Source organism: Zygosaccharomyces rouxii (assembly GCF_000026365.1).
Source record: "Zygosaccharomyces rouxii strain CBS732 chromosome B complete sequence".
Taxonomy (NCBI): Eukaryota; Fungi; Ascomycota; class Saccharomycetes; order Saccharomycetales; family Saccharomycetaceae; genus Zygosaccharomyces; species Zygosaccharomyces rouxii.
This window is the reverse complement of record NC_012991.1, coordinates 598,520-612,352: the sequence shown is the minus strand read 5'-3', so window position 1 is coordinate 612,352 and position 13,833 is coordinate 598,520. Positions and strand designations below refer to the sequence as shown.

Genomic DNA, 13,833 nt, shown 5'->3' with positions numbered 1-13,833 from the left:
CCTTTATAATTCTTCAGAATTTCCAGCAATTAGCATAATATGTCATTAGATCTTTCTATGGTAGTATCAGAGAAGCCCATCGATGCAGATGAACAAGAGGAAAACTTCCAACCAGAAGAAATAAATGAAATTATAATCGAACCCAACGATGACTTCCCGGATTATTCTCCTCCAGCAACTCCTACTGAAGACATCAACCAAGACCCTACAGAGTCTGAATCTGAATCTGAGGAATCTGAATCATTATCTGATCAAGATGACGTTGGATTCACTGTAGAGGAACCTGAAGAGGAATCTGAAGAAAATGACCAACCTATTGAGTCAGGATCGGAACAGCATGTATTGGTAATGTCTACTGATCTTTTACCCAAGGAAGAACAGGAGCCTGATGAAAAAGATGTTTCATCTCCTAGTGAAAGAACTGACGTGAGTAGTAATCCCGGTAGCACGTCTCATTCGGTCAATGTATGTTTGCCCTCCATGGAGACTCTAGTTGTAGATGTTCCTAATCGTGTTGCCGGTTATGAGACAGGTATTAGTAATTTGCCTACACAAAGAGAGCGTATGGTGGCTCGTGATGGTGTAAAATTTAATTTCATGGTTTCTGGACAAGCAGGTCTAGGCAAGACCACCTTTGTGAACACTTTATTTGATACATGTCTCTTGCCTTCTAATAGGGTAACTCGAGATGTCAAGACTGTTGAAACTAGATGCCTTGAAATACACAGAGCTGTCTTAGAGACAGCTGATGTTAAGTTGGATCTAAACATAATTGATACGCCTGGGTTTGGATACAAAAGTAACAGTACTTTTGATTGGGTACCTTTAATCAACTATATCGATGAACAGATAAGATCTTATATCTTTCAAGAGGAGCAACCGAACCGTTCTAATCTCAGAGATGACAGAGTTCACTGTTGTCTATACTTTGTGGAACCGACTGGTAAAGGGTTAAACGCCTTAGATGTTATTGCAATGAGAGAACTTTCAAAACGTGTGAACTTGATTCCCATTATTGCCAAAGCCGATGGATTATCAAAAGAAGAATTATGTGCATTTAAAAGAGAGATTCGGAACGTTATGCATGCTCAAGATATTAAAGTCTGTCAATTCTTGGAAGAAGACAATGCATTCTATAGTGATATCTTTGAGATGGCGCCATTTGCCGTCGTTGGTTCTGAGATGAAAATAATTGGTCAAGATGGTGAACCGCTTCATGTGAGAAAGTATCGTTGGGGTACAGTTGAGGTGGAAAACGTGGATCATTGTGATTTTACTCTTTTGAAAAATGTGTTAATTTCCAACCATTTGGTTGATTTTGTTCGTACCACTGAGTCTTATTGTGAAACCTGCCGCTCATCAATTTTAAAGACTAGAATTTTAAAGGCTAGAGATTCTATTGATAATGCTGACTTCCCCGTGGAGTTACGTGATGAATTACAAAAATTGAATTATGATGAATTGGATTTAAATGGCTTAAAAAATTATGTCTGTTATTCAGTGTTTGGTAAAAAAGATATGGATGTGTTAGTTGTGGAATGGTCACCAGAATTTGTTCAAAGGCGTTGGGAATCTCGTAAAAGGTTTAATGAAGTAATCACACTGGAGGATCAAAAATTTCAAGAGTGGAAGATGGCCTTACAGAACAAACAGGTTAAGTTTAATCAAGAGTTAGAGTTGTTGAGTCGAAACATCGATGATTTGCAATTAGAGTGTCATGATTTGGAGACCCAAATTATGGCCGCTAAGGCAGTTCAACGTACACGTTCTAAGTTGGGTACAATATCTAGGGGTGAGAAGCGTGCAGCAGCATAAATAATTAAGTATAGCGTTGCTTAATAGATTATAGCTTTTTAATCAAAAAAAGAAGGAAACTTATTGATTTACGGCTGAACTTACCGATGAGCCCTATAGGTAGATCGAATTATCTTCGCTTCCGCTTCTTTTTCGTTACCCGCCCTTTAGTTTTTTGTATATAAAGGACACATTTTCCAAATGTTGATGAACAGCTTCTTCCTCTACAAAACTTTTACACTTCTTATGACATCTATTAAAAATGGAAAACAGGGCACTCGCTTGGTTCTAAAGTATTAGGACCAGAGAGCCATATGCGCGTACATGATGAGTATATACGTACTATGTTTATTTTCTGGCATCTCTAATGTTAGGGCGGAGTTTAAGTACTACCGTTCGATGAATAGAACTCATGACGACAAATCTGATACTATGCGCAAAACCCCGGTTTATCTTTGAAATGTAAATTTGAAAAAGTAATCGTAGTAATGGACCTTCCATCAAGGCTCCCATAAGGAACCTTTACCTCTTGATGCGTAAACCGTATTGTCGAAATTTGTACGAACGACTTTTTTACCACCAATCAGCGATTCTCCATTGCCCTTCACTTGGATCATATTGTTAAATTTTTGACCCTCATGATATTGCCTTCTATTCGTTTCTCTTGACAATGTCGATTCTGCAATCACTAGGGAAGAACATGGAATTGAGCAAATATCGGCTAGTTCTTTAACTTTGGGATCTTCAGCCACTAAGATCCATTTCAAACGATTCTCCTCCAATTGACATTTGTAAATACAACTTTTCAGTAGATTCTTAAAACGACGTGGTAATCTGTTTAACATATCCGCATGTTTATCGTCTACTGATGATGTAATTTCTGACCAAAGAACAACGTCTAAAGTTTCAGGAAATTCCACTATAATATCGGGATATTCACTAGTTGCCTGATCGATAAACTTGAGTGCCTCTCTAGCCCCAAAACTTTTCCTCTTGTACTTCAAGAAATCTAACTCCTGTAAGGTATACGTTGGAATGTATAACCTCAGCACAATTTTACCACGAGCTTCTTGACACCATCTTTTGATGTTACCTAATCCTTTCTCCAAGGATGAAGCATCTAGTATAAAATTGTATTCGTTAAGATCACCCATCTATCAATTGATTACCATTGAAGGGCTGCTACAGTATTCATTGTTATACGTATATATATTTGTATTTACACACGGAAGGGTTTGTATGACATCTTTTTTTTTTTCATGTTAAAATGTAAATCAGGTGTGTCGTCATATGTGATACAACCAATCGATGAGATCCGATGAACTTCAAGAAATGTCTGTGGGCATCAATCAAATTAGATATGATATAGTCTTCCGATATTGTATCAATCGACTACTGATCTACTGAGAAATGGTTTTCGATCGCCTTATAGCCTCCTCTTTGCTGTCATCTGATCGCTCTTCCGACTAAACGAAGAATTTTGCCTTTTGACACAAAATTTCTCATCTGTTTCGAAAACAAAATTTCATACAGTTCGACCGTAAATTAACTTTATCCTAAAGTGGCGGCAAACCGAAAGGTCCCTGTACATCACATCTCATTTCGTTGCCGTTATTACCGTAGTAAGCAACTGTTACTGACCGGATATACCGGAGATACGTTTGGAAAAACTTTGCTTCGTAAATTATATCATGCCATGCGGACTCACCACATACGAGTATATGTTCGTATCTTACGATATTCTAATTTAAGAGATCTCAGATTCGTTTACGATTTACCCTGCCTCCTTCGTTTAAGCTAATCTTTCATTTCCCTTCGTTTAAACGAAAGCTATCTCGTATAGAAAGTGGAAAAAACCGAAAAAAACCTTAAACGAAGTGCTCATCATTCCTAAGGACTACATATAAAGGAACAGAGATGGTATTGAGATGATCAAATGGAAGCCCTTCTAGAATCTTGATACAGGTACGTTGTTGAGTCAGTTACACTGAGTAAGGTCAAAATGTCCGCTATATTCGCCAATGCCACAGTGGTTGACTTGGTTAAAGATAAAACCTTCATGGGTACGTTGCACAACATTCAGCGGTTGCCACAATTGAATGTTGCAGAACAGTATTGGGCCGCATGGTATGTTTACCTTTCGAATGATATCTTGGCAACAGGTCTACTTTTCTTCCTATTGCACGAAGTGATGTACTTCGGTAGAAGTCTTCCATGGTTTATCATTGATCAGATCCCCTTCTTCCGCAGATACAAGATTCAGCCAACAAAAATTCCAAGCGCCAAAGAACAATGGTTTTGTCTGAAGAGTGTTTTGCTCTCTCATTTTCTAGTGGAAGCTATCCCAATTTGGACTTTCCATCCTCTGTGCGTAAAATTGGGTATTTCAGTACAGGTTCCATTCCCTCACTGGAAAAAAATGGCACTTCAAATCGGTCTATTCTTCTTGGGTGAAGACATGTGGCATTACTGGATGCACAGATTATTTCACTACGGTGTCTTTTACAAATACATTCACAAGCAGCACCATCGTTATGCAGCACCTTTCGGTTTGACTGCTGAGTACGCTCACCCTGCCGAGGCACTTACTCTCGGTTTTGGTACCGTTGGTATGCCAATCTTTTATGTTCTTTACACCGGTGAACTACACCTTTTCACCCTCTGTCTTTGGATTACACTAAGATTATTTCAAGCAGTGGATTCTCATTCTGGTTACGATTTCCCATGGTCATTAAGCAAGTTCTTGCCATTTTGGGCCGGTGCAGAACACCACGATTTGCACCACCACTACTTCATTGGTAACTATGCATCTTCATTCCGCTGGTGGGATTATACTATGGATACTGAAGCTGGTCCTGAGGCAAAGGCGGCTAGAGAAGAAAGAATGAGACTGCAGGCAGAAAGTAAAGCTAAGAAGCGTGTGTGAAGTATCACTTCTGTATTTAACCGTTACCTTTCTTTTTCATCCTCAGCTAGCTATATGTATCTTATACAGGAAATGATTATTGGGTAAGATCCAAAAGTTTAGAGTATAGATTTTTCGTGTACACTAATAATAATAATAATGATATTTAAAAAAAAGTCTCTATCTAACGTACATATTCACGAACAGATTTGAACATACGGATCCAGGGTCCGTATCCTTGCCATTCACTGAATTTTTCTTCTGGATACCAAGAATTTGCCGCTAATCTGCAAACTCTTTCAGGATGTGGCATCATTGCCAAAACTCTACCGTTTGGAGACTTAATACCTGCGATACCACCAACAGATCCGTTTGGATTAAATGGGTATTTTTCAGTAACGTTACCTCTGTTATCCACGTATCTCATGCAACATAAACGGCTTGATTCAAACCTTTGCAGTTGCTCTTTGTCTTGGAACACTGCACGTCCTTCACCGTGTGCAACTGCGATTGGTAAATGAGAACCTCCCATTCCCTTGAGGAATGTGCTACTACCGGATTGATCCTCTTGGTTAATCAACTGAAGCATGCTAACTCTTGCTTCAAATTGTTCACTCAAATTACGTTCGAAAATTGGCCAGTCTTCACAACCAGGAATGATTTCCTTCAAGTGACTTAAGAATTGACAACCATTACAGACACCTAAAGCAAAAGTATCTTGTCTCTCTTGGAAAAATCTCACAAATTGTTTGCGGGCATGTTCGTTGTATAACACAGATTTTGCCCAACCCGCACCTGCACCAAGAACGTCACCATAGGAAAACCCACCGCATGCTGCTAAACCGATGAAATCATCCAAATTGGCACGACCTTCTAGGATATCAGTCATGGTAACATCAACAGCACTGAATCCTGCTTGTTCGAAACACCATGCCATTTCCATTTGGCCATTCACACCTTGTTCTCTGAGAATGGCAACACGAGGTCCTGGTTGAGTCAATTTGTTGCCCAAACCTAAGTCATCCAGAGGGTCAAAGGTCAATGTATAGTGTAACCCTGGATCTCTATCATCTTTGATAGCAGTGAATTCTTCTTCAGCGGTCTTTGGATTGTCTCTCAAACTCTGCATGTGGAAGGATGTGGAAGCCCACATCTGTTGAACTTCACCACGAGTGTTTTCGTATAACAGCTTACCTTGAGAATCTTCAATCTTGATCAATTGAGAGTCGAATTCTGGTCTAGCCACGGTACTAACATGTCTAGCTGAAATACCATGTCTTGATAGAATCAACTTGAAATCGAGTAATTTAGATTCAGAAACTTGGAATACTGCACCTAATTCTTCGTTGAACAAAGGCAACAATGGGCTTGGTTCCTCAGTATCATCCACAGAAACCGTCAAACCACAGCGAGATGCAAATGCCATTTCTAACAAAGTGACAATTAGACCACCATCGGATCTATCGTGGTAGGCATGGACAAGATCGGTGGTATGTAATTCGAGAAGTGCCTCTAAGAAACCCTTTAGAGTGGCGTTATCATGTACTGTTGGAGAAGTGTCACCAACCTGGTTGTACACCTGTAGTAGAGAAGAACCACCTAGAGATTTCTCAGATACAGTGGCAGCCAAATCAACAAGAACCAGCACAGTGTTAGGAACATTCTTATTGAGAACTGGAGTCCAAGTCTTGTTAGTGTCGTTAACCGGAGCAAAAGCAGTGATGTCTAGGGATAATGGAGCAGTAACTTCCTTGTCCTCCCATTTCATTTTCATCGACATCGAATCCTTACCCACAGGGATAGATACACCAATGCCAGGACATAAGTCTAACCCAAGAGCTTGCACAGCTTCGTATAGCTTGGCACCTTCACCAGGGTGAGAAGCTGGTGACATCCAGTTGGCAGATAATTTAACATGCTTCAACGATTTAACGTCACTGGCAAACAAGTTTAGCAATGATTCTGCCACGGAAAGTTTTGCGGAGGCAGCGGCAGAGATTAGTGCATTAGTTGGTCTTTCACCCATTGCCAATGCTTCACCAGAGGTCACTATCTTTGGACCGAAGGATGTACCGGTGACACCAACATCTGCCACAGGAACTTGCCATGGACCAACAAATTGATCTCTGTCGACAAGACCAGTAACAGTTCTGTCACCAATAGTAATCAAAAATGATTTAGAACCGACTGCTGGCAGATGTAAAACCCTTTCAAGAGCATCCTTAACAGAAGGGATAACACTCAAGTCTGGAGAATTCAATTTTAAGTTCTGAGTTGTGGTTTGTTGAGACATTTTTGGTGGCTTACCGAATAGAATTGGCATTTCCAAATCGATAGGAGTGTCCTTTAGCAGAGGGTCCTCCACAATAAGCCTTTGTTCAGCAGTAGCCTGTCCGACAACTGCGTAAGGTGCTCTTTCTCTGCGGCAGATCTCTTCAAATACTGGTAGATCACCAGAGGAGACACCTAGAACGTAACGTTCTTGAGATTCGTTACACCAGATTTCCATTGGTGACATACCGGGTTCTAGTGATAAAACTTTTCTCAAGTCGAACTTGGCACCTAGATCGTTATCGTGAACCAATTCTGGCAAGGCATTAGACAAACCACCGGCACCCACATCATGGATTGATTGGATTGGATTCTTAGTGTTCAAGGCAACGCATGTGTCAATCACTTGTTGACAACGACGTTCCATTTCTGGGTTACCTCTTTGCACAGATGCAAAATCCAAATGAGCGGAACCTTCACCTGAAGAAATAGAAGAAGCAGCACCACCACCAAGACCAATCAACATGGATTGACCACCTAAGACGATCAAGTGGGAACCTGCAGTAATTGGCTTGTTCTTTAGGGCAAATTGTGGTCTGACGGTACCAAGTCCACCAGCGACCATGATTGGTTTATGGAATCCTCTGACTTCTTCGTTACCCTTTGCATTTTTCACCTTGGTGGTTAGAGTTCTGAAATAACCATTGATACAAGGTCTACCGAATTCGTTGTTAAATGCGGCAGATCCCAGTGGGGCTTCAATCATGATATCGAAGGAGGATGCAATGTGATGAGGTTTACCGATATTAATTTCCCATGGTTGCTTGTGACCTGGGATGTTCAGATCACTTACAGAAAATCCGCTCAAACCACATTTAGACTTAGAGCCTCTACCGGTGGCACCTTCATCTCTAATTTCACCACCAGAACCGGTGGCAGCACCAGGGTAAGGTGACACAGCAGTTGGGTGGTTATGAGTTTCCACTTTAACTAACATAGGGACATTTTCCTCCGTAGCGGTCCACAACTTACTCTCAGGATTTGGTGTAAAGTAGTAAGCTGCGTGACCAGTATCGATAACAGCAGCATTATCAGAGTAGGCGCTGATGGTGAAATCAGGGGTCTTTTTAAATGAATTTTTGATCATTTGGAAAAGTGTAAATTCCTTTTTCAACCCATCAATTGTCCAGTCAGCGTTAAATATCTTGTGTCGACAGTGTTCAGAATTGACTTGAGCAAACATGAACAACTCAACATCGGTTGGATCTCTTCCCAAAGTTTCTGCAAAAGCTTTGATCAAATAGTCCATTTCACCTTTATCTAAAGCCAAACCAAATTCTTTATTAGCACTAGCTAAAGTAGTTTCGGGTGGTACTTTAGCCGCATTAGAAACCAGAGGTACATGAACCAGTTCCTTGGGTTGGTGATGAGCAAATAGCTCTTTAGTAGATGGAGCAGAGTGTAGATGCATCTCTTGAGTCATTCTATCGAAAACAGTCTTTAATGAAACTTCATTTAGGTTCTCTAATTGGGGGAATCCTGGAATAACCTTGATTACTAGTGCTAACCCTCTTTCGACACGGTTAATCTTACTATCCAACCCACAAACTTCTATGATATTGGTAGCCTTGGAGGACCATGGGGAAATAGTACCTGAACGTGGTGTAATTCTTACCAAATAGGTGTCTTCTTCAAGAACTGGGTCATCCACATTGTTCACCACAGCATCTACTAAAAGTCTAGAAAGATGATCATCTTTGGTGTTCAATGGAGAATCGTAGGTGAGAAGTGCCTCTAATAATTCTTTATCCTTTGGTGAAAGTGCTGGTTCTTTAGCATCCACATAATGAACGTAGCAAGACCTGACAGCTTTGATGATAGAAGTACTGTTAGAGTACTCGTTGATACTTTTCACTAGATTATCCACTCTAAACTGTGATAAGGCCTGTGGACCCACCAATATGTGATGCGACATGGCCTCTTTATGTTTTATTCTTTATACTCTGTGGCAAACAATGTCGGTCCTGACTCTAATACTTAGTCTGACTTCACTTAAGTAAATGGAAGGGAAAGTGAAGGGGGTAACGAAACCAAGGATCAAAGTAAACTAAACGGCTGATTGCGAGTCAACTACTTGTTGTAGACGTAGACGACAGATGTACAAGATGTTTATCTATAAACCATTAACCTACCATAGAACAAGATTCAAGGCCTGCAATTTATTTAATTTGAACGTTTCTCGAACATTAATTTATTAACCATTATATATGCCATCGTGGGGAGAACATCGATGCCAATTGAATATTACAGCTTCATTAATTCAATACTATTATAAAAGCCTTTGTATTATTACAGTTGACTCTGGTAACATCCGAACATTTGCAAAAAATTTTATTTTTTTTCACTTGGCGCGATGAGCTTAGGATGAGATGAGATGAGATGAGATGAGCTATAGAGTGAAGAACAGTAATAATAATAACGATAAGCTTAAGTTTAAGGATATTGAACCAATAAAGCCTTTGCAATGCCTCAGAAATCTCTAAGAGTTAATAAGAAGCAAAAGGATCCACGTAGGATCACAAAGAAGCAAAAAAATCCCAAAAGAGCAGCTCCTTTGCAGATTAAGTCTAAGAAGAAATCTTTAAACAAGTTCAAGGAACTGAATAAAACAGTTTCTTTGACAGCAGCTACTGAAAAGATTATAGCTAGTAGAGTAGGTCATTTAGAACTTGTCAAAGGTAATAGAAAGGAGATTGAAAAAGAGAAGCAAAAGAACAATAATAAGAAATGAAATGAAATGAATTGCATCTGGGATGTGTTTGTTGAAAGTGTATATTAGGTGTAAATAAGGATAGACGGACTCAATTTACAAGAATTTTATATCACTACCTCTGGTAAGGCCAGAACCAGTCTAGAAAAATGTTCTGTATCAATGAGTAAAATTGTGAACTTATCCAGTACAACGATAGCAGTATTGACGCCTGTGAAGATATACCCATCATGAAAACGCAACTTAATCGAGATACGTTAAGGATACTCTTGATACCTTGAGACATCCTTGAATATTCATTCGGTGCAGTTTCAATACCTACACGAGATGTGGATGTACTTGTCATTACTCTACCGTTGTACTCAACATTGATTAAGGATATTGTACCCAAAATCAATGGTGCTACCATGGGCATATCATCCCACGGAAGACTAAGATCTAAATTTTCCGGGAACAAGTATTCAGTCAATGACCAATTATTAGTCTCAAGGAGTCTTTTCTCCGTTAGATTCCTCAACCCCATTGATACGGTTATCCATAATGGAATTTGTACCAGTGGAAGTACAGCATTTTTCCACATTTGTACATTATACTTTCCAAATAATCTCTTTTGTCTCTTTCTAGTTTCTTTCACTGCCAACAACGTAATCTGATCTGGTGTCAATCTCTGTGGTTTAGTTTGTATAGGATGTTCCTCTTCTTTGACTATACTACCAGAACTTGTAATCTCATCATTAGCTTTTGACGCCGCATTTGTAGCGGCTGCTAGTCTTAATTTCGTTACTGGTGGTACTGCCTGTACCACTTTCCTTAATTCTTGCTGCTTTACCAATCTCTTACGCTGCCATATGCTTAATGGTAGAGTTAAACATGTTCTTAATCCAATTGTAGTTAGTGGTATGAGAACCATCCATGGTACAGATGTAGCTTCATGCAGAGTAACGAAAGTATCAGCTACATTCTGGAACGAAGAGAAATGCCTCTTGCCAATTCTATTCGGCAGCCTTTGTATCGATTTTACAAACATTGTTCAACTTCATCGTTTTCGAAGAGTTGACATAGATAACTTTTCAATATTGAAATTATCATATCTTGTAATAGTAGATGCAAGATAACATAGCGAAGAAGGATATGTAACAGCGTAGAAGCTACCAATTTTTAACTTTTTACATCCTAATCTACATAAATATCTACTCAACTTGACTACCATCTCTCGGTTTGTAGTACGGTAGTAAGTCAACTACTTCAATGGGAAGTCTACCGTCCACTTTAACAGCGTACATCCCAGGTATATATTGATCAACACTCATCCATTTGGCAACCCATGATTTATTTGGCTTGCACATACCAATTAGTCCTTCAAAAGATGGAGAGGTACATTCAATAGTAGATACACCTGCTTCTTCAAATATACCTTGACAGTTGGGACAACCATCATTGGTAAATTCATTTGTTGTTTGCACAATCCCACATAGCATACATGCCCTGTCACTGGACATTATGAACCACTACACCTTATTAGACAGTAAGCTTCATTTATAGATGTACTTAAGTATTATCGCTAACTTGATGATTCCTTTAACATTTTGTCAGATGTTGTCCCTACTTACGAACAAGAACTAGCATATCTTCACCATAATAATCAGTTCAAGAAGTACAGATCCTTAGAAGCCCTTGAATAATTTTGTAGCTGATTCCCCAAGAATTTTGCCAGAGTCTTCTGATGACTTTGTATACTATCATCAGGTGGTCTCTGTCTTTAACCTGCGCGATGTTCAACTATAAAGAATCTTTTTTACCTTGACAAAATGCAACAATGAATCATCTTTTAGGCCACTCCCCACCAGTAACAAACTAAACCATTCCTCGAGAAATGTCCTCAGAATTAGTTCCTAAGGTGCTTGAATTACTCAAATCTCACAAGGTCCTACAGTTTTCTGCTAGTTGGTGCCCTGATTGTAGATACGCAAACTCCGTTTGGAAGAAACTTGGTATCGAGAATAAAATCTACGTGTTTGACATTGCTTCTTTCCCTAGACCTGATCAAGAGCAATGGAGATCTGCATTTCAACAAGTTACTGGTAGCAGAAACTTACCCAGTATCTACTACAATGGTACTCTATGGGGCACAGAATCTCAATTGCACGCATTTGAGAACAATGGTACATTGAGGGATGAGCTTAGAAAAATAGGTTTACTTTAAACACAGCGATATACATCATTATACAAATATTATATTATTAGGATGTTATTCTTTCAAATAGTAAAAACCATTTCTTTCCTCCATTTCAGTCTCTAACCAAGCTGGCGGTTCTTCACCTTTATCTGAATTGTAGAGAATAATACCATTTCCTAAGGCGTGTTTCTTTTCGTTGCGCTTGTAGAAAAATAAGACGACGAATGTCCATAACAAATAGATGGTACCAAATACGATACTCACCACGTAACCTCTTTTAAATCTAGGGGCATCTGTAGTGGGCCATGCAAGTTTAGGAATCCAAGCGTAAGTTGATTGTGAAATGGAATAAATAGCAATCCAAGTAACTGCCTTCACTTGAGGGTTAAATCTTAAGAAATCATTGATGAATGACCAAAGACTTGGAGATGCTGCCACACTGAAATATGTTGTCAAAAATGCATACCACTTAGTAGAATTGGAAACATCCCATTTAATTAAAATTGCACATGAAATAGTATTCATGACTTGTGAGAAAACCATAAACCCCCATTTGCATCGAAATAAATCAGCACCAAATGCACAGAAGAACACATAGGCAAGCCCTAAACAAGCCGGTAATACACTGTAATTATTGACTTTTTCCACAGAATAGCTCTTGTTAGAATTTAACCACAGTGTATAAGAACCGCTAAAGGCAGTCATGTTATTCCAAGAACAAGTGTCAAAGACGACCAGAACCCAGAAAGTTGATGTGAATAAGACGGTTTTCCAAATGCCACGATCCCATAGTGGTTTCAATTGCCGTTTGTCCAATCCATCAGTGATACCAGTTCTCTTATTTCTGTTACGCGCGGCTCTGATCTCATCATCAGTTAAAAATAAAGAGTAGCATTTAGAAGGTATACCTGGGATGAGGAAAAATCCCATAATGACCGTTGGTAATGAAATTGCCATGGAATCAATGATGAACATCCATCTCCAACCCGCAATTCCATTAGTACCATTCAAGGAACGGAAAATTCTACTCTGTAATAAACCAGAGGTGATTCCTCCCAACATTTGACCAGCAAAGAAAAGTGCCACACGAGAACTAATTTCATCCGGAGCATACCACGTACCTAATAAGTATTGTGACATCGGGTAATAGGCGGCACCAAAAGAGAACTCAATAAATCTATAGCCTCTAAATTCTCTCAAATTGTTTGCCCTATAGCATGCAAAGGTGAACCAAGTCCAACCTAAATCCATGACCGGTAAAACGATATGAGCTGGGAAACGAGGTAAAATGTACATGAATGGCAATTGAAGCACAATTGATCCGACATTCGTAATCGTAGACGTATTAATGTAGTCATTACCTTTCATGTGCAAATCTTGTTGCATACCAGAAACATAAGCATTTGTATAGTTGTTGGTATCCAAAGATTTGGACCAATTCAAAACGAGAAAATAAAAGGCAAGAATTACATCCAGTTTGTAAAGTAAAGTTCTTTCAGCCTTCGTCTGTGTAGCATGGTTAGGATATAAAAACTCGTACCATTTACGAGATTTTTTATATTCCTTATTCAAACGGTATTCATACTCATCGAAATATTTCCACCACTTACGACCTGATTCATCTCTCAATTCGTAGGGATAATCTCTCTGGAGACCCAGTGGATGAGATTCCAAATTTGATGGCGATTTACAGGGAGCTTCTGAGCTTTGGCTTGATTTTTCCAAATCCTGCACATCTGCGTCTCCCTTGACTTCGACTCTTTCGACAGTCTTATCCTGTTCTTCGATTTCCGTTGATGAATCCTGATTAACACTCGATTCCTGTGTATCATCATTAAGTTCTAAATCTTCAGGTAATACCCGAAGATGAGGTATAAATCGTTTCCAACCAGCGACCATCTTATGTCGAGTAAGACT

The 13,833-nt window shown here is 39.3% G+C and overlaps 9 protein-coding genes and 1 non-coding gene across 10 annotated transcripts; 5 read left to right on the top strand and 5 right to left on the bottom strand.

The window, feature by feature from the left end:
• Positions 1–39: 39 nt before the first annotated feature.
• Positions 40–1,815, top strand: SPR3 (septin SPR3; the record flags this gene model as incomplete). Its single annotated transcript, XM_002495243.1, has 1 exon — positions 40–1,815. One exon carries the CDS (start codon positions 40–42, stop codon positions 1,813–1,815), a length of 1,776 nt encoding a protein of 591 aa, XP_002495288.1.
• A 294-nt stretch (positions 1,816–2,109) lies between these two features.
• SNR48 lies at positions 2,110–2,233 on the top strand. Its single transcript, XR_002648386.1, has one exon. It is a non-coding gene; the product is annotated as a snR48 (small nucleolar RNA).
• A 61-nt stretch (positions 2,234–2,294) lies between these two features.
• NMD4 (Nmd4p) lies at positions 2,295–2,948 on the bottom strand (the record flags this gene model as incomplete). The annotated part of the gene is made up of 1 exon (XM_002495242.1): positions 2,295–2,948. The coding sequence occupies one exon, from the start codon at positions 2,946–2,948 to the stop codon at positions 2,295–2,297; it is 654 nt and encodes a 217-aa protein (XP_002495287.1).
• Positions 2,949–3,796: 848 nt separating this feature from the next.
• On the top strand, positions 3,797–4,720 carry ERG25 (methylsterol monooxygenase; the record flags this gene model as incomplete). Its single annotated transcript, XM_002495241.1, has 1 exon — positions 3,797–4,720. The coding sequence occupies one exon, from the start codon at positions 3,797–3,799 to the stop codon at positions 4,718–4,720; it is 924 nt and encodes a 307-aa protein (XP_002495286.1).
• A 163-nt stretch (positions 4,721–4,883) lies between these two features.
• Positions 4,884–8,945, bottom strand: ADE6 (phosphoribosylformylglycinamidine synthase; the record flags this gene model as incomplete). Its single annotated transcript, XM_002495240.1, has 1 exon — positions 4,884–8,945. One exon carries the CDS (start codon positions 8,943–8,945, stop codon positions 4,884–4,886), a length of 4,062 nt encoding a protein of 1,353 aa, XP_002495285.1.
• A 549-nt stretch (positions 8,946–9,494) lies between these two features.
• On the top strand, positions 9,495–9,761 carry ZYRO0B07700g (uncharacterized protein; the record flags this gene model as incomplete). The annotated part of the gene is made up of 1 exon (XM_002495239.1): positions 9,495–9,761. The coding sequence occupies one exon, from the start codon at positions 9,495–9,497 to the stop codon at positions 9,759–9,761; it is 267 nt and encodes an 88-aa protein (XP_002495284.1).
• Positions 9,762–9,855: 94 nt separating this feature from the next.
• Positions 9,856–10,767, bottom strand: COX18 (membrane insertase COX18; the record flags this gene model as incomplete). Its single annotated transcript, XM_002495238.1, has 1 exon — positions 9,856–10,767. One exon carries the CDS (start codon positions 10,765–10,767, stop codon positions 9,856–9,858), a length of 912 nt encoding a protein of 303 aa, XP_002495283.1.
• Positions 10,768–10,930: 163 nt separating this feature from the next.
• On the bottom strand, positions 10,931–11,239 carry SPT4 (transcription elongation factor SPT4; the record flags this gene model as incomplete). The annotated part of the gene is made up of 1 exon (XM_002495237.1): positions 10,931–11,239. The coding sequence occupies one exon, from the start codon at positions 11,237–11,239 to the stop codon at positions 10,931–10,933; it is 309 nt and encodes a 102-aa protein (XP_002495282.1).
• A 374-nt stretch (positions 11,240–11,613) lies between these two features.
• GRX8 (glutathione-disulfide reductase GRX8) lies at positions 11,614–11,943 on the top strand (the record flags this gene model as incomplete). The annotated part of the gene is made up of 1 exon (XM_002495236.1): positions 11,614–11,943. One exon carries the CDS (start codon positions 11,614–11,616, stop codon positions 11,941–11,943), a length of 330 nt encoding a protein of 109 aa, XP_002495281.1.
• A 45-nt stretch (positions 11,944–11,988) lies between these two features.
• On the bottom strand, positions 11,989–13,815 carry VHT1 (Vht1p; the record flags this gene model as incomplete). Its single annotated transcript, XM_002495235.1, has 1 exon — positions 11,989–13,815. The coding sequence occupies one exon, from the start codon at positions 13,813–13,815 to the stop codon at positions 11,989–11,991; it is 1,827 nt and encodes a 608-aa protein (XP_002495280.1).
• Positions 13,816–13,833: the final 18 nt, after the last annotated feature.